The sequence below is a fragment of the Ciconia boyciana genome, chromosome 2 (assembly GCF_034638445.1).
Source record: "Ciconia boyciana chromosome 2, ASM3463844v1, whole genome shotgun sequence".
NCBI lineage: Eukaryota > Metazoa > Chordata > Aves > Ciconiiformes > Ciconiidae > Ciconia > Ciconia boyciana.
In genome coordinates, this window is record NC_132935.1 from 57,634,072 (window position 1) to 57,658,536 (window position 24,465).

The 24,465-nt window shown below is 38.0% G+C and overlaps 1 protein-coding gene across 1 annotated transcript in view; it reads right to left on the bottom strand.

Moving 5' to 3' along the window:
* The window catches only part of PIEZO2 (piezo type mechanosensitive ion channel component 2), a 321,244-nt gene that overhangs the window by 35,086 nt on the left and 261,693 nt on the right, over positions 1-24,465 (bottom strand). The window contains exons 26-35 of the mRNA XM_072852760.1: positions 23,858-24,101; positions 22,497-22,593; positions 20,494-20,653; positions 17,940-18,029; positions 15,213-15,334; positions 14,332-14,403; positions 10,364-10,467; positions 5,637-5,748; positions 3,808-3,873; positions 330-496 (exon numbers count right to left, since the gene is read on the bottom strand). Of these exons, the coding sequence (XP_072708861.1) occupies positions 330-496; positions 3,808-3,873; positions 5,637-5,748; positions 10,364-10,467; positions 14,332-14,403; positions 15,213-15,334; positions 17,940-18,029; positions 20,494-20,653; positions 22,497-22,593; positions 23,858-24,101 (1,234 nt within the window). The remainder of the gene's footprint in view (positions 1-329; positions 497-3,807; positions 3,874-5,636; positions 5,749-10,363; positions 10,468-14,331; positions 14,404-15,212; positions 15,335-17,939; positions 18,030-20,493; positions 20,654-22,496; positions 22,594-23,857; positions 24,102-24,465) is intronic.

Here is a 24,465-nt window from a genome sequence, read left to right on the forward strand (position 1 = left end):
ATGCCATGCCTTCTCCTCTCTACTTGCACCTATCCTGTCCCCTCAAAACCACCCTTTATCCCAGGAGAGGTTCAGCCAAATCCTTATATCAACCTCTCAAATAATTATTTTTCCAATAATTTGTTTTGTGTCTAGATAATAAATCAAGTAATTTATTATTTATATATTTATAAAACAGCAAGCGGTAAAAGAGTCCAGATCTATTTTAAAAATGCATGTATAAGTGAGATTTTATAATTTTTCTCCTTAACGCAGTGACCTGAAAGGACAACCTTTCATTTTTCACTGAGTTGGAAATGGCATTTGCAAACAAAGACCAAAGGCGTTACCTTCTTAATCTCCCTGGTCAGCATACAGCGCTCGATTCTTAGCACAGTGGAGATATCGATGTGTTCTCTTGAAATGGAATTAAGCCAAGCTGTAAAACTGTCTAGTGTTGCCAGGAAAAGGACCCAGGTGAACTTCAAGATATTAAATATCCTCTTGATGATGTTATCTAAGGAAGAGGAAAAGCAACAGAGTTAATGAACACAAATATCTCATTGTATTTCTGCTTGGAGTTAGACTCATTTTTCCTTTATTGTCTAATAATAATAATCCAGGCTGCAAGACCCTGTCATAGTAAGGAATCTCTGAAGATGGCTGGAGGCCTTTTGGCTGTCTGGGCCATTTTCCTGCCTGTATGTCTAGGCTTATCATCTGGAATCCCTTTTCCACCCTGTAACTCCCTGGTGCTGCAATCGCTAGTCATATAAACAGTCCCTGATTTTAGAGAGACGCTGTAGGCACAGGTCCTCAAAATGAAACCCAAAGATTTGGACATCTCCTGAGAGCTATTCAACATCCCCAGCACCCATGATCCCAACAGCCGCTCAGCCAGCGTGTTGAGCTGAGCCTCTTACCTGTCTACTTACTCGTGTGTGCTTGTCTCTGCACAGGGTTTGCCTTTTGTGCGTGAGCCTTGCTTAGCTGAGTTTGAAAGTCTAACCTGCCTAAACAGTCTTTGAATCTCTCCCAGTTTTCCAACCACCTAAACACACCTCTTTGCATTTGCTGTTTCCAAAGCCTCTCTTTTTTTAAACAGGCTGGACTGTGGCATCAGGGATCTCAGATCAGCTAGCCCAACTAACACAAATCATATAAATTATTTATAAAACATTACTCTTGCACCATTTTGCCAAAGCAGTACATTCTCCCATGAATAAGGCTTATGGGTTTATACCAACAATAGTAGCTTTATTTTGCTCAATGCAGCTGTCTCAAGTTAATTTCTCATTTCAGTAGTTCCTTTAGCATTAGCAACTGCATTTCTCAACCAAAAAGCAGCACTTTCAGCTTATTTTTCTTCCACTCCCAAACGTACACACCACACTACAGTTCTTAAATAGTGTTGCACAAATCCTAAAAAATTTCTTTCCAACTAGCCAGTTCCAGAGCTAGTTGTCCCTGCTAGGTTGCAAATCCCAGAGCACTAGCTATAAAGATCAATTTTACAGTAACTGGCCTAAGAAATAATAGAAAACTGCCAATAATCTGCCGTGTAGGGACAAATGTTTGAAGTAGATACTAAGGAGCCAACCTATGTGCTAAAGCATGATGCATTCAACAACCTCACTTCTTAGCTGTACCACAAGATGGCACGCAAAACTTTGTGGAGTGCACATTCGCTACTTACAAAGAATGCAAAGGAGCAAATGCTATAATAAAGCAAAAGATTTCCTGTGGAGCAACATGCATGTGTCTCTGGGTGTGCGTGCAGGGTTGTACGCACATTTGTTGGAGAGAAACGAAGGAAAAACCCGTTAGTGGGACATTCCTGTAAGGTGGATGCTGAAATGGCAGTATGTACCATTTACCTGAGCAATGCCATGGAACTGGTCTGGTATCTCTGAACGTAAAAGCATTTAGCCCCCTTCACTTGGTCATATAATTATTTCAATAATATTTTGCCCCTTTTTTCAGGCTTTTTCTATGTCATTTAGAATTGGAGATATTTTATGATTTATCTACTTAAATTTTATTCACTCATATTTCAATGTGCAGGTCTTGAAGCTAAGGAAATCTTGCCATTGGAAATCAAATGTAAGTCTGTTTCTACTTTAAGGAGCATTCATTTCCTTTGAATTCCAGATAATATTATGAATAGGTTAAAAGAAAATGTAGCACTCATACACAAAAATATACAACATACAAATGTTCCTTTTTAACCCACACTCTTTCCCTCTAATATTTAATTTCTGCTACTGACTTCAGGAGAATCACAGCTCTCAGGTTAAAATTATCTTTATTATTGACCACTACTGGCATGCCATAGTCTCACCACAGTGCTTTGCCAAGCACTTCCAGTCTAATCTGAAAGGTCATTTTTCTCTCTGGGATGGAGGTGATTTAGTATACATTTTTAATGATGCTGTAGCTGTTCTAGCAGCTTTGCTGTTCTCCAAAACTTTTTAAAAATAATCGTTTGGGGATTGATTGCATCTAAACATCTTCAGAAAGGGAAACAAATTTTTATTTTCTGCAGAGACTGTTATTCTAACTTAAAAGGTCAAATGCAGAGAAGGCTTCTCTGCCTGAGAGCGTGAGACAGGTTTTGTTCTAAGGTTAATGATGATACTAATGCTTCATTAACAATTACCATCTAATTTTTCCAACCATCTTCTTTAACAACTTTTACCTAGGAATGGTCAAAGTATTTCGATGAAAATATAAAGCATCTTAAATTGGCTATTTCCAATATAAATTATTTATAAACCTCCTCCTCTTTCCCTAACTCCTGTGTAGCACCAACAATATTTCCCTAGGGATGCATTTGAGTGATTCACTTCAGTGTTTTAACACAGGTAACTGCATCACCAGTAAGTAACAAATAAAAAAACCCCCAAAACCCCACCAAAAAACCTCTATAGCAACACAACTCATTTATTTGAGACCACTGCTCTTGTGAGAAAGAAATTACATCTCCCACATCCTTGTACCATCTTCTACCCTGTGGCTCACCCAGGGATACAATTCTAACTGGAACTGTGGGAACCAATTTTAAATAGAGAAGAAAAATAGCTTTTGAAGACAAAGTCTCACTCAAGGTAAGCCACAATGAAGACTTAAGAGGAGAGTGTGTTTTCTTCTTTTACTCCAGTTACAAACAAAAAGAGCCAAGCTTAGATCTATGATCTATTACACTTCTTTGTAGGAAAATTTGCAATATGGGCAAGATCTTGCAAACTGCTGGTACTTCTTCTGTTGTGCAGAGCATCCTTAAGTCTGCTTATGAATGAGAACGGGTAAGATCAGGAAAATTCCTTTTTTTTTAGAGGAGATTATTGCACCTTGCAGAATGGGTGAGTACCAGACAAAAGCATTATATTAACCTTGCTAAAACACACTGAAAAAGCACAAGGTCTTTCTGCTAAGAATAACATTTCAGACATTCACATCAATGGAGATTTTAACACAGAGCTGTATGCAATCAGGACTGGAAGCTAGACTTAGGTGTAAGTTGTTCTGTAAGTAAAATATACAGCAAGCGATCCAGTCTGAGCCTGCAGATGTATTTCCTGAAGTGTGTAGAGAATGAGTACAGTAGCTAATAGTCCAGGAGTAGAAGTTCCTATGCTCAGGGCTTGTAAATCTTGCAATTGAAAACCTGAAAGTAGTTAGGAAGTTCTCACTGCACAGGTTAGAGTGGATTTTGTGGCTTTTACGCAAGCCTGGGATCACTGCAACACTGTTTCTGTGATATGCTGCTTACGCCACCGGTCACAACTGCGTTGTAACAGCAGAGAAACCCCCTTTCTGCCTTCATACCTGGTCCATCAGATTTCTTCTTGACAGGTTCCTCTTCACTGTCTTCACAGTCCGCATCAGTACCACCTATTGAAAACAATGAGCGAAACAGTGAGTGTTACACCTATAGAAGTGTGGGTGTAAATGCCATTCAGGCTAGAAAATGCTACAGTGGCTAAGCAGCAGTGACTGGTTCCTCACCTACCACTTTAAAAGAAAGCACATTTCCATTCATAAGGGACTCAAGTGAGGGGACAACCCTGTCAGCGAAGGTGTTCATGGTGTTCACCATGTGAGGTTCAGAGGTGTTCACCACCCCTCTCTTGTAATTTGCAGTGCCATTTTCTTACTAGATAGGCTGCTGAGCAAGATCATCTGTTGGTGTAAATCCAGGCAATTTCTCAGTCACACCGCTTCCACCCTCAGCAGCCTCCCCTTCCGCTGACCCACACTCAAGCTCATTTCTTCAGCTTCCGCAAAGGGCAACCTGATCAGTGCTCTGACCTTCTCCTGCCTCTGGCCCAGCAAACCCGAATGAATTGAGTAGGACCTTCAGGTTGAAATGAAGGAGCAGAGTTGGTTTGAAACTACCACGTGCTTTTATTTAGGCCTGTAGCAGAAGAGTGACGTAGAGTCGCAGGCAGAACTGAAGGACAGACAAATGACTCTCCTTCTATCTAGTACCCAATAACGGCACCTACAGCTTCAGTGGCCACAGTCAAATTATAAAGCTCCCTCTTTTCAATGGGTGAAGATGCCAAATGGAGGAAAAGTCCAGCTGATTTAGCCTGAATGGGCACCCCTCTTCCCCATCTACACCGACCAGAAAAGCTCCTGAATTTCCATTTTCTTTTCTTGTTTAATAAAGGAGCAAAAGATGAAGAGATATGAAACACTTATAAACTAATTTTTTTCAGAGGCATGAATGATTTTACAGTGCCAGTAAAACCCTATTAACATTTATATGTTTCCTTTTGCTACCTGCTGAATTCACTGTGAATTTAGGGGTTCATGGATATTTGGGTTCCTCAGTGAGTACAACATGGAAAGTGAAAAACATTTCTTGATATTCTTCCCCATGTATCAACTCAAGCTTTTTTAGGGAATAATATAGGAAATGTGGCAAAAAGAAATAATATGTGGCTATTTAACTGAATTTTTCTTACAGCTCCGCTTGAACTACAGCTCTTCAGGAACTTCCTCATGAAATAGTTGTTGCACACAAAACATAAGTCTGTCACATGCAAAACCTTCCCTGGGAATACACATGAATTTATCATCAAAATGAGAGACTTTGAGCAGCCCTAGAAAAACCTGGAGAGTAAGACAAACCTTTTTATGAGGTGAGGGAGTGAAAGGGTAATGTCCTTGCTCTGCCTAATTCTGGCCAAACACCTGGCATTTACACTCCCATATTCTGGAGAAATGCTGTTAACTACCAGGTTATTGGCTTTATAAAGTTACGCCTTTACAGGGGTATGGCTTTCTCTTGCAAGTACTCTACTTCCACAAAAGTTTTCATATAACTGATGTTTTCTGCAATGTGTTGAGTCTTCCTATTTGGCAAAAGTTCTGGGCGTGTGTCTTGCAACTCCATGCAAAACATGTATATCCCCTCTTCTCCTTTATCTCCCCCAATGTGCATTGTGTGAACGCAAGGACATGGCTATGGCTGGCCTTGTCATGGGCTGCAGCAGGGAGAGACAGCCAGCCAAAGGCAAACTCATTTTTCCAGTTCCTAGCCAGAACCGAGAGCGCTTGCCTTCTAAAACTCAGCTGCCTTTCACTACCAGGAACAACAGGCAGCCGAGTTAACACTACATTATTTTAAAATTCAGAAGTCTACCTACCATCCCCAGATCCTTTTCGCCTTCGCTTCTCCTCTTTCCCAAAACTTTTCTTCTCTTTGCGCCTCTGTCGTAGTGCTGTTTTAGGGTCAGTAATCCAGGCCTGATAAACAAACTGGAAGGAACAAACTCATTTATTTCAAGGTTCTTCATGTTTTGAGAGTAAGCCATAGAATAACCCAAAGCAGGACTATATAGTTTGAGTAAATGCATTCAGATCTGCAGGGATAAGGAAATATTTTGAATCCCAAATCAAACACCTCCCCTGCAGATCTGCTGAGTTTTCGTGTGCTATTTCTGCGAGCATAAAACCAAATGTGAAAACATTTGTGGGTGAACCAAGTTTCATTAGAACCCACAAAAATTCATGCTCTGAACTTTGGGAATTAATACCCTGTTGTGCATATGGGCTGCTTCACCTGAATCCCTCCATTTAATTCTGTATTTCTACTTTATCATTTTACAGGCAAGATGCAGAGTAATGGAAACTTTAAGAGAAAGTGCTGCAATTAACTAACTAAAGCATCAAAAGATGTAATGATATCTCAGTACAGGTATTTGTGCTTGTACATTTTTCATACTTTAGGTATTTTTTTTCCCTCTGCAGATCCCAGTGGAACATTTACAGATTTGCTATCTACGCACAGTCCCAAACCTGACAGTCAGAAATTCCTCAATTTTCATCCTGATTTTGACAATGGCTCCCTTTGTTGCTTCAGATAAGTCACTTATGAATCTTTCTGCTACTGTTTTTCCAGTTGTAAAATGAAGACAGTAATACTTACCTATATATCAAGGGGATTTTATGGGGCCAAATCCTGCTCACAGCACTTACTCAGATCAACAGTCTGTTGACCTGTATGACTACATGAAGCATGGAATTGGCCCCAAATATTCATAAATGCTATAGCAGTGGAAAAAAAAAGTAAAAAGAAGTTACCCAAAAGTAACTTTTTGAATAATCCTGCTCAAGCTGTGAGGGAAGGTTACAGAAAAAAAGCAGCAACACTCATATCTTTTTTTCCCTATACGACATAAAATGTGAATAACAGAAACTAAAGTAACTGTATCTTCTCCACAACTCTTTAGATGTGGAGACAAAAGATGTTCTTTTGTTCCTTTTATGGTTTTCATTGAAAAATTATGATCATCTTCAATTGGCACTGTATTGTCTTCTATTTCTAAGCAACACAGGCTGGTAACGGAGACAGGGCAGGGAAGCACACAGATGCAGGCATGAGGGTGAAAGTAAAGCACAGTTACAAACCAGCTCTATTAGTTCACAAGACAAACATGCACACAATGACAACAACACACGTGTATCTCAGTGAAGCTGGAACTGCCCCTCATAGGACAGAATGGTAAAACTTCTACTTGGTTTATTTATATTTTTAAAATTTGTGTACACAAATTGCTTTGGAACATTAAAAGCAATTTTCTAAAACTGTCAAACTGACTTTAAATGAATTTAAAAGGGAAAAATACTTTGTTCTGTTTTGTGAATGTATGCAACAATGGAGAGGAAATTATTTTGGTACTGTTAATAAGAACGTCATCTTCCAAATCTCTCAAGGTCTGTACATTTATTTTTATATGTCTGACTTTTTCAAAGCAAGCACCACATAAGAAAATGTGTGGGATCAGAGGCACTGGTTTCTCTTTGCTTTGAAACAGGTGTTTTCTGATGAAGGTGATCTGGGGAAATGGTGATACTTCAGCGAAGTAATACTGTATTAATTACTGAAAGTCAGAAACTGTCAACATCTGCTATTGAACAGTTAGCTGAGAAACTGTACGCTAGCCACAGTCATAGTGCGAATAAAGAAATTAGAGGTAAAAGGCAGACTTGGAAGAGGGTAGAAGATTAGAATGAAGAAAGGGCATTTGATTAATAAATTTAATGTAACTACTTATGCTAAGCAGTGGATATTTTAAGAGCTCACTGGGTGCACACATATGTATTACTTCAGATATTTACCACTGGACAACCTTTAAATGCAGTATCTTTTAGGCTTTGGAGCTGGCACACTCAACCTGTAATGCTCACTCCTTACAAATATCATGTTACATATATGGAGTGTAAAATGATACACAGTGCTCAAAGGTAGGAAATGCTAAATGTATTCAAGGAGGACAAGAAAGAAGATGCAGAAATCTTTTTTATGATGATGAAGGCCAGAAAAGTAGAGCGCTAAAAAGGGGTTTGGAGCAGAATGTGTTTTTTACAAACCTTTTACCAGCTTTCTGAGATCAATTACCACGGTGTCCATAAGATACATGCAACATGATGTGACCATCTTGTATAGCAGTATCAGAAGAAAATGAGAATTTGGGTCTGCATTTTCTCTCCGGGGTTGCACTTAAAAAAAGATAGACCACTTTTCTTGTGGCTTGGCCACTCCAAAAGTATGAAATGTATTGCATTTACTAGGAATGAAGCTTTGGCTGTCATTATTGTTTTTAATCATTCACATAAGAGGAAAAATGCAGACGAGGACAGAGCTATACATTACATCAGGAACTATGGGATGGGTCACATACTGAGCACTCACAAAATGTAAAGTACCTTTGCTGCTTTGATTAAATACTGAAGAATAGTTTTGGGTAGTTTAATGACAGACTTTGGCAAGGCTAAAATGGCTGAAGCAAATTTCCCAATAGCTCTCTATAAAGAAGGACAAAGCAAGAGCAATTAGTAGAAAACAAGAAAATATTAATAAAAGATATTTACTGAATGATTGTATCTAGATTAAGAACGAATTTATATTCATAGATTCCAATATGAAAAAAGATAATTTGTGATGTTCACAATAAAATTTCAGTAAGATGATTCTTAATTGCCTGCATTCTCTAATAAATAAAATTTCCAAGTTAACCCTTGAAGTGACTATTGCACACAATTTAAACTAAAAGAAAAATCAACAATTAAAAATAATTCTTTAGCAGGCTCTACAACAGACAAGTTCACTTTGCTCGTATTTTTATTAAGACCATGTGCATGGTGATGGAAGGCAAATAAGGTATGATGACTAAATGATGAACAAGCTTTTCATAAACAAAAACTATTTTCTGTTCTATACAACTCCCCTCCTACATAAAGCCATCCAACATCTTCAAGTTGCACATATTGCAGAATTGGCCACCTATACAGAACGTCTGACCAGAATTTTGAAATAAAGACCAGATCCTCCATCCTCAGATTAATAGTTTCAGGACTGAGATTTAAAAAATAAGACCAAATGAACAAAAACCCCAAAACCCAGAGTAAATGAAAGAATCTTATTAGCTTCTGACCTCAAGTTTAGAACTCTTTAAAATCTCAGTGCTTGGCACCAGCACATCTCAACAAAATGTTGTCACCAATTTTTTAAAAAATCAGCAGAAACAAGAATGCAAACTTTCCTCTATACCTGCATGAAAACCAGAAAGAAAAATGACCTAGAAATTCATGAGCCATTTTTATGGTCCAAGGTGAGTCAAGTACAAAATATACAAAAAATTAGTGTAAATAGTAGAAAATAAAACTTACTTATCACATTATTTTTCATCCAGATTTGTTTTGCTTTTTTTAAGGTCAGGAAAAAATCTTTCTGTGTCATTATCATGCAGGCAGTTTAACAAATGTAATCAGTTGGTAATGCAATGTACGTATATAAACTAAAGACACATTTTAGCAATGAATTAAATAAAATATTTCTTCTTGTAATTCAGTAATGTTGTCTGGGAAGCTTTGTTTGAAAGCTACTGGCATAAGGAATAGAAGAACATGGTGGCAGTTTCTTGCTCTTGCTTGGGTGTGCTTTCAGTAATGCACCAGTTCTGCAGTGACGTGAGCTTGCACCTGGATGGGAATACTCATCTGCAAAAAGCTACCCATTTGCTTAAGCTTTTAAAGTTACAGACCTGAAAAAATTCTGTGGTATTTCTGAAAATTCTTCAACAAGTAAAACTTTAATCTTATGAAGATTAAAGCAATCCTATATGCATGAGTATTTCACTAACTTCTTCACCCAAGTTCTTCATTTTAGCCAATGGATTCAACACCTGGTATTGTCCAAATCAACCAGTCTATATGTAGGAGCCCAGTTAGGAAACTTCAGCTATCTTTTTAACATTACAATATCTTCTTACTTCAAGACAGTCTGTCACTTAAAATGCAAATGTATTAATTAAAATTATCCTGAAAAAGAAAGGAGAGAAAGTGATGTGGTCTCCTTTTGTAATTTTAAATGTTAAGCTCTTTATAACCCAATGATATATTTTTCTGGTCCACTAGGATCAATAATAAGAAAAATATTTTTTTTTAAGTATGTATTCTTTTCCATGAAAAGTTGCTTGTTTTGGGGATCATTTCTTCATGGAATGATAATGTCTACTCAAAACCAGAAAACCACTGAAGCACTGTACAACAGTGCCAGAGGCAAGTCAGCTTCCTTACTTGTCTTTACTGCAATGAAGAAAAAATAAAGCTCAGATTCTTTACCCTTGTTTTTGTATTTTTGTTTTCCTCAGGCATAAGTGAATGAAGATATGATTTCACTATAGTTCCTGTAGGAATTTGGCAATGCTTAAAACAGGCAAACTTGCATTTTAAATTGGCAAGAAATTTCATTTCCATACTTTTCAGGTCTACTTTAGATGCACTGGCTGCTTTAACATATGTGCCTGTGTTATGAGAAGCCTACATTTTTTTCCAGATGTCAACTAGAAAGCAAATTACCATAAAGTACCTGAAATGCAGATTTTTTCCGAGGCTCTTCCTCTTCTTTTTTCTCCTCTTCCTCTTCCTCTTCACTATCCGTCTCAAACAAATAATAATTTCCACTTCTGACCACTAAGTGAAACAAAATATTTTCTTATTTTTCTGAAAAGTTCTCTTCTCAACTGCCCCAAGACCTATGAACAGCCAGCCAGTCATTTAAAAATTCATAACCATGAGAGGTGAAAACAGAGAAGAAGCAAGAGATGAAAAGGTCTCAGGCAATTTGTTTGATGTTAGTCAGTGATACTTTGGGCATGAATGAGAACTATACAAGAACTAAGGAAAACATCACCATGAGAAGAAAACGTAAAGAAAAAGCTTGAAGTATATCAAGTTACTAGGTTACATTTTTTAGAAAAAAATGGCAGTTAAGTCTAAATTAATTGGGAACTGATGGTTATTTGAGGGAATAAAAAAAGCCCAGCATCTAAGTAAATGAATTTACATGAACAGTACCACTGGACAAAAAATACAGAACTTCTCTTTAAAATGCTGAGGCATCCTTTAAACTATGGAATGGGATGGTATTAGTTAATGCTTTCTTCAAACATTTAAGCTTTGATGAGGTAATGGAAAACCTTGGTTTCTTTAAAACAAATAACTTGGATTCTATTAACATGATTGCAAATGAGTTTCAATTTTTTGCCCATGGATTCAGAAAGATTCTGAAACCTTGATACAGTAAAGATGCACAGTGAGTAAGCTAGGCCTTATATCCTTGAACAGAAGCAATGTTTTTATTTCTCAGATGGTAACAGGCCTACATGAACGAAAAAAGGAAACAAAAGAAATGAAAAATAAGGTAATGAGCAAGAGAAAAATCAAAATCACAGCATTACATTCAGCAGTGAAAACTGGTAAATAATTTCCACATTTAAGCTGAAATATTTAAAGGAACAGTTACTTAGATGAAATGTCACATAACCTGGATATATGGAGCAATACATATTTATATTAAAAATTATATTTAACCCTCATTATAGGTTTCTGGAAAAGTAACAATTGCTTTAATTCAATCATACCTTGAATTCCACACAGATCCTCTGTGCACAGATGACCACACATAACTACCGTAGAAACCTCAGGGTAAGCACACTGTGAAATTTGCCAGAACTCTATTTGATCATAACTTCAGCATCTAAAACTCCCTCACAGAGGGAATTCTGTGCCTCATGTGCCTAGTTATGACTTTTAACATCAATGAATGCCCTGCAGAGGGACAGAGAGTCCACTTCAGCACTTCTAACTGCTGAACTGAGGTGAAAAGAAAGTTTGGAAATCTCTTGGATTAAGCAAATTAATGATTTGGTACAGGGCCTTCTAAGAATGCCCGTTTAAAATGCATTAAAGAGATTAACATATTTTACAAGCCAGTAGTCTGCAGTTCTCTTTCATAAAAAAGTATCTTATAACCAGCAACAGAAATTGTCCACACAGAAAATCAGCAGGATAAGGTCTGACATCTAGGGAAAACCTCTACTGCAGTGCAGTTCCTTAAAGGCTTAGAGTAGCACCCAGTCAGACTTGGAACACCTGAGCTGTCAGAAAACAAATCTACAGTGATCTCCCTCCAAAACTTTTAGGTTAAAGTGTATCAGAGGGGACACTATAATGTAGCAGTTATGTCTCTTTTAGAACTAAAGAGGGAGGTATGATTGAAAAGCAATAATGCATTCTTGCACACATCAAAATGGAATAAGAAGTGTGTTAGTCACCTACAGGGATTACTAAAGAGACCAAATTTTACTAGTAAGATAATTTATGGCCAGACTAGACTTGGGGGCCCCCTCTCCTACTACAAAATGTGACTTTCTCCTACTGAGAAAAGGGACTTGCAGGCTTTCCTTGTGGAATGACATGGAGGAGTCATCGTCTGCTTGTGCCCAGAGGGAAAGAGGTCCCCAGGACAGCTGTGAGCACCATCTTTTGCACTCCCTCAGACACGGTTCTGTGGCTCAGGAGAAGCTGAGGACCTCGAAGCACATGGCCCTAACTCCTGCTGATCTCTGTGGGGCTCCATAGGTAATCCACAAGGGCAGAAGGAACTATACCTCCCTGCAAGGGAGAGCATGAGTGAGCATCAATGAGGAAATCCTCACTGATGTTTCCCATCTGTTCTACTCAGCCCCAAATTCATGATTGTGTTTTGATTCCTATGATATAAAAAATGAGGTATCTTTCTGTAGAACAAAATTGTAACAAGTGGTATAAAAATAACAATAAAAATCTAAATTAAGCAACAGAACTGGCATAAAACTTCGAGCTTCAGTGACCTCAATATATGCATATATACAGCCACAGCCACAAACCTATTTATGGAGACAAACAGCCATGTGCAGTAGAATGCTGCTAAGTTACAGCACAGTGTTTCAAAAATAATAGATGGGGAATATCAGTCTCTTTCCAGTTTGTGTGCCTGTGAACACCTACTGTAAGTGCCATGGTTCAGTGAGTGTGGACGCAAGCCACATGGCAGGCAACCACTGTTTGCAGGACCAGAGTCTGTGATGTTTCCCACAAGGGTTTGCATTATTGCAGTAAATAATTTCAAGAATGCTCACTGTTTAACTACCAAAACGCAAGTTGCCACCTAAGAACATTAAATAATGAGGGTGAAATAAGTAAAAGCCAAAGTCAATGTCTCTCTTTGAGCAGTTCTTCTTATTACAAAACCAGTGGTGAATAAACAAGAGACCGTATCCCATTCCTTCGAAATCACTGTAGCTTGAAATTCTACAGTAAAAACTCACAAATGATAGTTTTGGTCTGTTTTGTCACTATTGTTCTTAATGAAACTACAGGGCAAGAAGTTTATTTTCATAAGACTTTTGAAAAGGGATAGGTCTCTCTAAAGTGGCAGTGTGCCCTTTAGAAAAATAAAAATAGAGGCACAGTTTACTTGTGACTTGATAGAAATAAGCATACGACATTCTGTTAAATGCTGTTGGCAAATATATATGCTGGAGTTATAAACAGTAAATGAAGCAGTATGTAGATGTGTAAAAGTATTACTTGGAGTAACTCTTCTAAACTAAACGACCAGGCACAATATAGACATTCATATTTAGCTCTGATCAGTGCTGTAACTTGAATATTTTTTCAAATCTTCAGAGGTTATTAAATAGTTCATGTCTGATTTACTTCAACAAAGATCCAATAGGAGTACATCTGATTTGAGATTGCAGTCTACTCAGTTTTCTTGTTTTACCCAATCCATGATGTAGGGAAGAACTCTATCATATGCCTGGACTGGGCTACAAACAAATTAATATATCATAATGCAACAATGATATCAGTGATGCAGGCTAGTAATTTCTTGTGCACAAGGCTGAACATATTTTTGCTCCCAGATAAACACAAAAAAATGGAAATAGCAAAACAACTGTCATCAACAGCACATTAAAGCCTGATCAGAGATACTCAGCTGAGCCCTACACAGCCTAGTCCTGGGAATAGTCTTGCTGCCTTACTGCGGTTCTCAGATTTCTACAGCTGACAGTAGAATGACTGATGAACCACAAAAAAAGAGGTATGATGTGTGTATATGAAAAAGAAATTATGACTAATCTTAGAATGCATTGGCAAACCTTCACCTTCACATTTTTAAATACATTGTGCTTTGCAGTAGGGAGAGTTGACACTTTTGAGGCCAAAATATATTCTTTTTGGCACATGTTTATCCGATTTGATATTTTTCTAAGAATGCCCAAAATGTCATGAGCTAGCTATGCTTCCAACACAGAGAAGTTCAAAATATGGTTAAACTCACTCCTTGAAGATTTGGAAGTAGAAATCATTTTTTGAAAAAAACAAGCCTTCTATCAAGTCACAACCATAAAATCAGGCATAAAACAAACAGGTCATGGGACGCCTTCATTCTGGTCAAGGATATAAGGGTTAAATCCACATATTTGTAAGATGATTGAGAAAACCTACTGGAAGCATGATCAACCCAAGGCCGCCACCACAGCTTTTTTTTGCCCTTGGTTTTCTCTTTGTCTGCTTCTCCTAAAATAAAATATGTCCAAATATTAATTTTACAAAATGAGAAACATGTTTCTTACACTGATTAATAATTTTTAATTTCTCTCAAAAGAGCTAAAATTTCATAGGCACATCAGATGTCAGTTCTACTGAATACATTCAATATTAAAATCATTCAGAACCATGACCGCTAAGCAGAAATACTCTGGTTTATGCAGCAGTTAAAACAGCATTCTACCCTAAAACAGCTAAAAAGTTCAGGTTTGTGTTTTAAAACATACAGTCACATTTGACTGTAATTTCAAGAAGAATATATTTTCCCTCCTCTCAAATCCCCTTACATTTCAGGCTCCAAAAATTTTAAATCCAGTAAGTGCTGATCCCAGCTCAGTGCTAGAAATGTGGCACTGGATAAGTATCATTTTATCTGTTCCCATGTTTTAAACAACATTTAAAAGTATACAACCATTTCAGTGACTGAAAAAACCTCACAGCATCCAGAAATTGTTGCTTGAAAAATGTGCATGCTACCTATTTGTAACACTGTGGTTTGTAGATAACTACTTCGTTCAAAACGAACCTCTGCTGCTATTCAGCTCTTTGCTTGAAGTTAACCAAGAGTAACCTCAAAGCAAACCATTTTCTCTAAACCTTCTTGCAGTACAAAATCCCAGATTTTTTTTTGGCTGAATCAAGCTCCAAACTGATACACAGCTAACAACCTTGTTACATGCTGATGGTTTTGAAGAACAATTTATCACTTGTCCAACTATTAGGTCTATTAGGTTCTTAGTGCTCAACTGCAATTACGGTACAACAATAGCTAATGGTACCTTCGTCATCTTCTTCAGAAACCTTCCGAATCTCTGGCCCCTCTGAGGAGTCCTGGGTCATGCTTAGCAACCTCTCTTTACCCTTTTTGTATTTTTGTTGCCTGGCTTTGATGCGATCCATTCTAGCAAAAGAAAGAATCTTATTAGATTCACGTCTTCACCCTTTTTGACCCACCCTGAAAAACAAGTGTTAAACACATCCATACACACACACACACTCCAACATTTCTAAAAGAAATGTCCATTCCACTTTGTCCTTAATCCTGCCCTTAAACATAAGGAGTTAAATGGCTCTGAAGGGGCTGGCTGGAAAGGTCAAGCCTAGACATTCACTCACTGGTCGGTGAGAGCTGGGTTGCCTGCTATCACATGACTGTTTTACCTACTCGCCCTCAAATATCTTATTATCATTTAAAAATTAAAGAGTTGCTGTCAGGAGCTACAACACAGCAAATGAAGCTCTGAGAAAAAAGGACTTCTGCCTAATGCAGTGGTTTTCCTGAAACTTGCCACTCTGAACCAGGGATGTGGCTGTTCCTGCAGTATTTGTGCTACATCTTCATCCCTTAAGCTCTCATTTGTTACACATATCAGGAAATACAGAAGACTTAAACTGGTTCAGTTTTGTCCAGATGTAGGCAAGCCTTCAATTCTCCTTCTTGCAATCCTGTAAAGTTAGCCCAGTCTGGTCTTTTAAGACTTCTACGTTTCCACAGTTTGAAAAACGTTAGTTAAAAAAAAAATTAAATCAACAGGGATAAGTTCTTTCAAGGCAACTGGATTAGAAACAAATGATTCACTAATTTGAGTGATCAAAATGCGCATAAATACTTTTATTAATCTGTCCATTTGTTAGGGAAGAACCACCCACTAGAGAGGGAAAAACTCTTTCATCTGAGCTAGTTGCTATTATTCAGTAAATTAGATTTCTTTCCCTAACTTCATCTACTGCTGAGTTACGCTATGTCAGTCAGGACAACTTGGTTGTTCAAAACTTCTGGCCGTGCTGACGGTTCTCTTCATCCTAACCAGCCTAAACTGTATGAAGTACTGATGCACATTATTGAATGAAATAAAACAAGCACCCTCTATTGTTGAAGTCAGACATCCTGCAAATATAAACAAGTAACTTTTAGAGAAACATAGATTAGCTTTGGCGTTATTGCAAGCAGTATCATCTCCTTGATCTTAAACTCTGCAGAATTAACAGAAAAGAATGATGTCCAGGACAGGCGCGTTCTGTCAATTGGGATAAGATTGATTCAACTGCAGGGCAGTGCCAGCCATAGCCCAATACGTTATCTGGTGGGAAACCCCAGGCATGCAGGTAGGGAGCACAGTCCCTGCAGCCTTCTAATGCTTCTTCAGTTATGCAGGTGTGGAAGAAGCTGTCAGGAGTGGGCTTTGACACCTGGTTAGGAACCAGTTACAGCTCTTCATGCATGGTGGTGGGAGAGCTTTGAAAGCTTTTTGCAGTTATAAAAGAAGCATGCTGGCTGCACCCAACAGAAAGCAGAGTGGCTTACTGGCTGTATAAAGAGAAAGGGTCTCCAGGCCAGTTGAGCTGAATGCAAATATTTTCAGTGAAAGTAAACATATGTATTTTACACTCAAACAATAGGGGGGGAACCACAAATGAAACAGAAGCAACAGGGATCCAGCAAATTTTACCAAGAATACAGCTATACAGAACAAAATCCTAATAATGGTAAAGTCAATGAGAATATTGTCAACCATTGCAGCAGGGCCAGGATGTTACTCAGCTTCCTTAGCACATAGTGATTTCAGGCTGTTTAGGTGGCTCTTAACTACAGCTTTCCTAACTAGGCCCCTTGCTGTTCCAATTTCTGTTTTGGTTTTTTTAAACCCAGTTCCTGTGTCTCAGTCTCCTATTTTCTAACCATCTAGGCTTGCACCTTCAAGTGAGACAGGGTTAATGTGGCACTTCTGATTAGTAATCTGCCTACCCTTTTCATGAGTTTCATAGGGGATTTGCATTTGACTGTCCTACTCTTCTGAGAGATGGGGAGAGACAAATTGAGAGAACAGCAGGGTAATTAGTGGACAGAAACAAAGCGGAAAAAAGACAGATTTTTTCCCCATATTTCATCTGCATTGCATGCATTCATGCTCCACAAAATAGGATAACCTGAGACTACAATTGAGCTGGACCTCTAACAGAGAAAAAACATAGCACAGATACAGATCATCTCTTTAAGAGAAGATTATATGGTCATGTTGCTATGATACTCAGGTGTGGAACAGTTAAAAGCTGATCTTCTTAATCTGTCATCATTGGATTTCTAAGGCTTAGAAGAACCTTCAGAATAAGCAGGAGGGTTCACATCTTCTCTCTTGATTTATAGGAAACATCTGTTTCCATTACAATTTCAGGCTTACCGAGGAGCAGGTAAGTCAGTACATTCCACTCTGATTCTTTATGTTAACCTCTAAACCTTTGGTCCTAGAAATGCAATTCTACATTTAAATGAAAGTTTAGATTCTGCAGTATGTTGTCTTTTTGGAAAAGATGACTCTAAAACTACATAATATTGGAATACCTAAGATCTCTGAATGCCCGGAGAGTAATTTCTGTAATTGCAAAATCATACTTCAAAACCTAACCAGCATTTCTATAAAAGCAGGTGCTAGATAAATACCAATCAGTGAAATACATGCATGTGTATGTGTGTGTATATATAGTAAAAATATACATTAAATACATACTGTCTTTTCAGTTGATCCATTGATTTTTTTTCCTCTTCAATTCTTGCCTTTACAGCCTTGACAATTGTAGCTTGGAAAAGCTCAGCACCCCTACAGCAGAAATGGGGGCAGAAGAAAGGAAAAAAGGAGAGGAAATATTAAATGTTTCTAAGTTTCCCTTATGCCAGCTAATCATAGAGAACTCTGTGTTCCTTCTGTACATGACCTCATCTGCATAAAACAAAACTAATCCAAGGCCTGAAAGAAATAATCAGTTACTCCAGAATACTAATCTGTTTCCAGTCAATCATTTCAAGATCTGGGGCCAAATGTTGTGATCCCTACTCAGCCTCTAAGTTTCTCTAGCAGCTGTTCAAGGAATTCAATTTCTAGTCCTCAAGAACAGAACACAAGTGGGTTCAAGGCAAAGTTAGGACTTCTTGCACATCTCCAGGATTTGGTCTTCATAGTCATTTCAGCGTTATAAACACCTTGTCCCTCTGCCTCAGGCCCCTGGAAGTTGTAAGCAAAGTCCAGCTTTATCCAGGGCCATGATGAGTGTAGCTTCAGCTTCACTTTTACCCTCTGAACACTACAGTGCTTTCAATCTGATGACACAAATCGTTGAGCAATTTTCTGGTGTGCCAAAAGAATATGGCTTCTAACTCCATTTCATTAGAAATGTAACTGACTCATTGATTTGGATGTCCAGATCACATGTCTTGGCCATTCTTCATTATTCACTCATTAGCTCTTGAAGACTCTCAAAGAGCCTCAGTCTCTCTCAAAGAAGTAGCATAAAGTCTTTCTTTTGTCAGGAATTCAGTAAGAACAGCTATATAGTTTCAGAAGTCCACTTCTAATTAATTTTTCAACCACGTTTTCTGTGAGATTAATGATTCTTCCATGTAATATGCAGGATAACCACAACTACATTTTTTCAAAGGAATACAATCAAGACTGGCAATCATTACTGTCCCGAAGTATGGTAAAGTACAACAAAGAAGGACATGTTCTCCTTAGCAACTTGATCGCTCCTAAATTCTTATGGGCTATTGAAAACTGTCACTGGATCCTCATTGCTATTGTTTGAATCACAATTTAATCTTATTTACGTGAGGAATTTGTATTTCACAATATTAACTTTAATTAGAAGACAGGCTCAGACCATGCTGTCTGAATCCAAACCTGAACTTCTCCATTGTCCACATAAATTCAAATCTTTGATTTTAGTAAGGCAAGCAGATAGCTAAAAAAAATAATTATATCACTATATTTATATTACCCTCCTTCCTGTAATATCTCAGCACTTCCTGATCATTAAAACATTTATCTTTAAAAAGCTCCTTACACAGGCCAGTATGTCTCAACTGCTGCTACTGGAGAACTCGAGCCTGGGTAGGTTCGGTAACTTACCAAAAGACACAAAGCTGGAAGTAGGAACCAAACAAGTTTCTTTCAACCCAGCCCAGTGCCATTTACATGAGCCTGCTCCTTCCTTCTGGATGCAAAATTTCCAATTTAGCAGGCATTTTGATACTCATGATTTTGCTTTGTGCTATTTTCCCTGTGAACACAGCGTACAAAAATGCTACAAAAAGGCAATATCTGGCAAACTTGGGCGTCAGCAGTGAAATTCACTCCAGAGCAAAAGTCTGAGAGAGGCAATATGGGATGGAGGTATAGATCTTTTGGTAGCCCTGTTTACAGTAGTGAATTTTGTTCAGTATGGGCAGCTAAACATGCCCCCTTTTTAAAGTAATCCCTGGAAGGGGGAAGAAGAGGAACATAAAAAATACTTCCTTTCAGGACACGCAAACCAAATTTTGCCCTCAAACACAGACAAAAATCAATGTCCCTATGTTTTTCAGGGAAAAAATATTCCACAATATTTAATCCAATATTGACAAAAGTAATTCCTTAGGAATCTTACTGAAATTAAAACCAGAATTTCACTCCTGATCTGCCTTCCTATTAAAAAACAGAAGAACAGTTGTGCTAGTGATAGCTATGAGTGGATGCTTGTGGGAAAGTATAAGAAGTAACAGGCCCAAAGAGGGGGATACTTTCTTGCCACAGCTAGTCAGTGTCCAGTGATGTCACACTTCCTGAGTGTCTTCCCGATGGTCTTCCCGAGCCAGATGTCATAACTTTCCTGTATTTTTCCTCATATGACATTTTTGGAGTTGTGCTTTCTAAGGACCATTGTCTCAAACAGGCTCTGATAGCAGCCTCTTTCCAAGGCTTAGAAACTCTGGCATTCACTCTCACACATATTGATGTTGAGAGAATGCTGCCAACACACATCAACTTTCACAGCTTTTAATAAAGGCTATGAGAGCAGCAGATGGTGTTTGGTAGGAAAGATGGCTTAATTTCTGTCAGATTCTCAATTAATTTGTTTCTTCATGTGTGCTTTGTCAGAGTTGGGTTTGCAATTATGAATTTAGCATGGATTGTTTAAACCAATGTTAAATACCAGGACTCTTTTGGTACTACCTATCATAAACAAATAAGTCCCGTAGCCATGAGAGGCTTGAGCTGTTTTATTTAATTTTTTAAAACTTTATGTTACCTTGATGCTAGGATCTGAGAAGCTTTTATATCTGCAACCACATGCAGGAAGTAGTAACTCATGAAGACTCTTCTTTGCAGCAGCAGGAAAGCAAAACATATACTGTCCCAGATGATTCCTGCTTCTCCACTGGGCAGTTTACAATCCAGATTGTTGGTTGCTGGAAAAAGACACCATCAGCATAAGGACTGTTGTATGAAGTATTCTTTTATAATGTTTAATCAATTAAATAATAAACCTTTACAATTATTTGAATTGAGGTCCTTTAATTAGATTTTTCTTAAGAAAACTGACATGCATTTCCATTTGAAGTACACCATTTCTTTTACAGCTAACTGAAAAGCTTCCAACAATGTGATATCCTACAAAAATTCAGAATTCATCAAAAGTGAAACATTTGCAAACAAATTCATCCTAGCCTAATAAGTACTTTAAAACAAAGATTGGGAAAAAAGTATTTTTTGTTAGCCTGAAATATTTGATTTCAGTATTTTCTAAAATGGCATGTTTCAATTTTTTTTCATTTCAAAGTGACTTTTTGTCTCATTTTTCTATTAAGAACACTATCATCATGAGAAAGAAGTGTTTTATTTTTGTCAAAATAATTTTTTGACTGCCACTACCTAATATTTTTTTTTCTCTCCACAACTCAGTTCAATGTTTCTTTCCATTGCATAAGAGAAAAAATATTTGAAACCACAAAACTGCTTCCTTTGGGGTAGGAGGAGACAGGCAGAGAGGAAATCCCATTCCTCCTACCTCTAGATTTTGGCTTGGGCTATTTCTTTCTCTCTTTCTTTCTTTATTCTCTAAAACACAGTTCTCTTGGGGATATTAAAAAATTAAAACTGGGTTTTGTGGAGCTAGACTATAAACTAAATGGCCTATGCTGTCCTATAGAAGGGAGTAGAAGGACTCAAGGGACAGACTCTGGCTTGAAGCTGGATTTACAATCAAGCAAGCCAGTCTAATAGGTCTGGAAGGTCAAGCTCCAAGAGCTTCAAAGCCTGCTGTGCCCATCCCCTGGGGAGCCAGAAACCTGTGTCTAAGTTTCTGTTGCTGCTCAGAAAGTTTTGGATAATACAAGAACTACTGGGCACCATTTATCTTGTGAACTTGCATCTTCCCATTTCCTTTCTTTTCCCCTACTCCCCACTTATCTATTAGGATCAGACATGAAGACAGGAATTCAGAACTTTGCTGCAGACTCACTAGGATGAAACAGTTCTCTAAATTCAGAAAAAAACACTGAAAAAAATCAGGTATTTTCAAACCATCAATCCAGGGTGTCAGGACAAAGTGGAGCTAAATTAATAGCTCACGAGAGAGGAAGTGTCCTGCTCTCCATACTTCATTCCTCCCTTCTCTCACCTCCATCCACATACATTATCCATTCCCTCCCTGTTATCACCACAAACATGAGAATAATCATAAAAAAAAAATGCCTAAATTCACTACGCCTGCAAAAATTTACCACTTTTATGCTGGCTTAGCCTCTTGCCATTTCAGTGAGCTGAACTAGTTCACCCTTTGAGCAACTGAACGTAAGGCCTGGCACACAGGGAGGAGTGGGAGTCTGCAGCGGGGAAAAGGTGCCCTCTCCTTGCAGTGATGGTGCAAGGAGAAACTAGCTAGTGATTTTAGCTCGAGTTGTACAGTGAAACCATACATACCCTCAAGTATCACATCCCCTGCACATACAGGGAAACTGTGTTACGCGCCGGTATCACCAAATTGTTAATTTACAGCAAATTCTGGTTATGGGTATGTGTGGGGGGGTGTTCATAGCTCTCTCAGTATGTGTATCTCCTTTGGTTCTATGAAATATTTTCAACATTCTTTCTTGCTAGTCAATATGGGACCAAGCTGTATCAACTGAACTTGCAGGTATGATATTTTCACAAAGTAATATGTCAGGAGGGGGCACAACTTAAATATGGCAGAAGGTTTTGAAGTGATTCTTTATTTATAGAAAATTATGAAGAAAAATGAGCTATACTTACGAATACGGTAGCCTTTAACTGTACAAGCCAGGCTAAATGCCTGAATCAACCAGCAACTATTCTTAATTAATGATTCAATGTAGCCACATGCTCCTATCTGGAAAGTAAAAGAACAGTTTCATATGACAAAACATAGCAGAAATAAAGATAAGAAAAGTATTGCACCTCTTTACATTACATGAGAATATCATGACTGCCATTGGCTGTCTTATATCTCATTAGTAAAACAGAGATTAGAAGAAAGGGTGTCTTTACCAGTGACACACATCACTTTTAAATAGCAAGGATTTTTTCTTTTGATTATCAGTGAGATGGGAGATATGTGGGGTTTGCTTGTGTTTTTGCAGAGCAAGTGATACGTCTGGCATGTGATGCAATGCAACAGCTAAGCAACTTTTATAAATCACTGACTTAATCTTGCAAACATACATGGACAAGCTTAACACACGCGTAGCTCCACTGAATTCCCAAGCATAAAATGAAGCACATATGTAAGCATTTATAACATTTGCAAATTCAAACCACCCATAAATCAATTTTATTTCAGTACAGTGACTTATATAAATGTAAAAAGAAAAATGTCTGCTCTTTTCAGTCCAGCACTAAAAATGTTCAAAGCTAAAAAGCAATTGCCAGGAATAAATCTAAATTTATCTTTAAAAAACATTTAAATTACTGGCTTGTCTCAATCACCTATCAGTGCCACTGCAAGAATCCACCCTAAAGAGTTAAGTAATGTAAGAAAAGCCTTGGATATTTTATAGTTAATATTTAAGTAATCATCATATTTAATATTATGTCATCATATTTAATATTATGACATTTAATTATCAAATATATCTGTTTTCACCTGAATTTCACACTAGTTCTAAAGGAAATGGGAATGAAGTTTGTAATTTTGTAGTCAACTTCACTAATTACATTACAGCACACGACAACGGCATCTAGTACTAGTCTTGAAAATTCTAGTTTTAAATAAAAGGGTTAATTAAATGTGCACTATTTATCGACAGTGTGACTAATCTTGCACTTACTCATTTCTCACTCCACTGAGATTTTCACAAGAATTCTAAGGAGAGACTTTACTAGGCAAAGAAACCAGAACCTGGCCCTTTGAAAATAGCTTGTGAGCTTTCACAGAGCCTGACTGAATACAAGGGTGCACATTTTCCTATAATGTATATGCAATACCATTCCCTGGATATGCACTTGCAGTTTCTGAATTAAAATGGAGCCTGCTTTGTGCTTGCAGAAGGCTGTGGTCCTGAAAAAGGATTTTTAATGATCACTCAACGCACTGTGCACACTTCCAATGAAACCACGAAAGTGCTCAGGGCAGAGGAAAGGCAGCAGCTACTTACCGAAAGGATGTTCTTCATTGTGATCACAAAGACGTTGTAGGCAATCAGCCAGTCCCAGTAACGCAGAATGCTCCTGATGGGCTTCAGCAACAGATCTCCACCAAAGAGAAGGAAATAAAAGCAGGCTACCAAGTAGCCCATGCAGAATATGCTGATCCTTGTGGTTCCCGTTATGAAGATTATAGTAAGCACAAACCAGAAGAGGTAACTAAATATTATCACCTTATACATGTCTAAGTAGGACCTGGAAGTAAAAGAAGGAGGAAAAGTTACCATTTTCTGAGGGCAATGCTACCTTTCCTCTAGCTGTGCTACTGGCCGACACTTATGCCTAAGGTCTGCTGAGCGTTCTTATCCCACTTCAGCATTCGGGCACCTGCTTAAGACTAACACCAAGGTCAGTGGGTCTGCCTGGCTCATGTGCTCAATTCTAGCTCATTCATGTGCATAAGCATCTCGCTACACCCTGTCAGGGCACTTTGCATCACGCAGGATCAAGCCTTGTATCATGAAAGGGGGAAAAACGTGTTCTCACCAAAGTTCATGACAGAGTGAATTATCTGGCAATGCTACATATGAAATTTAAAAGCTATCTGAGATCATTTTTT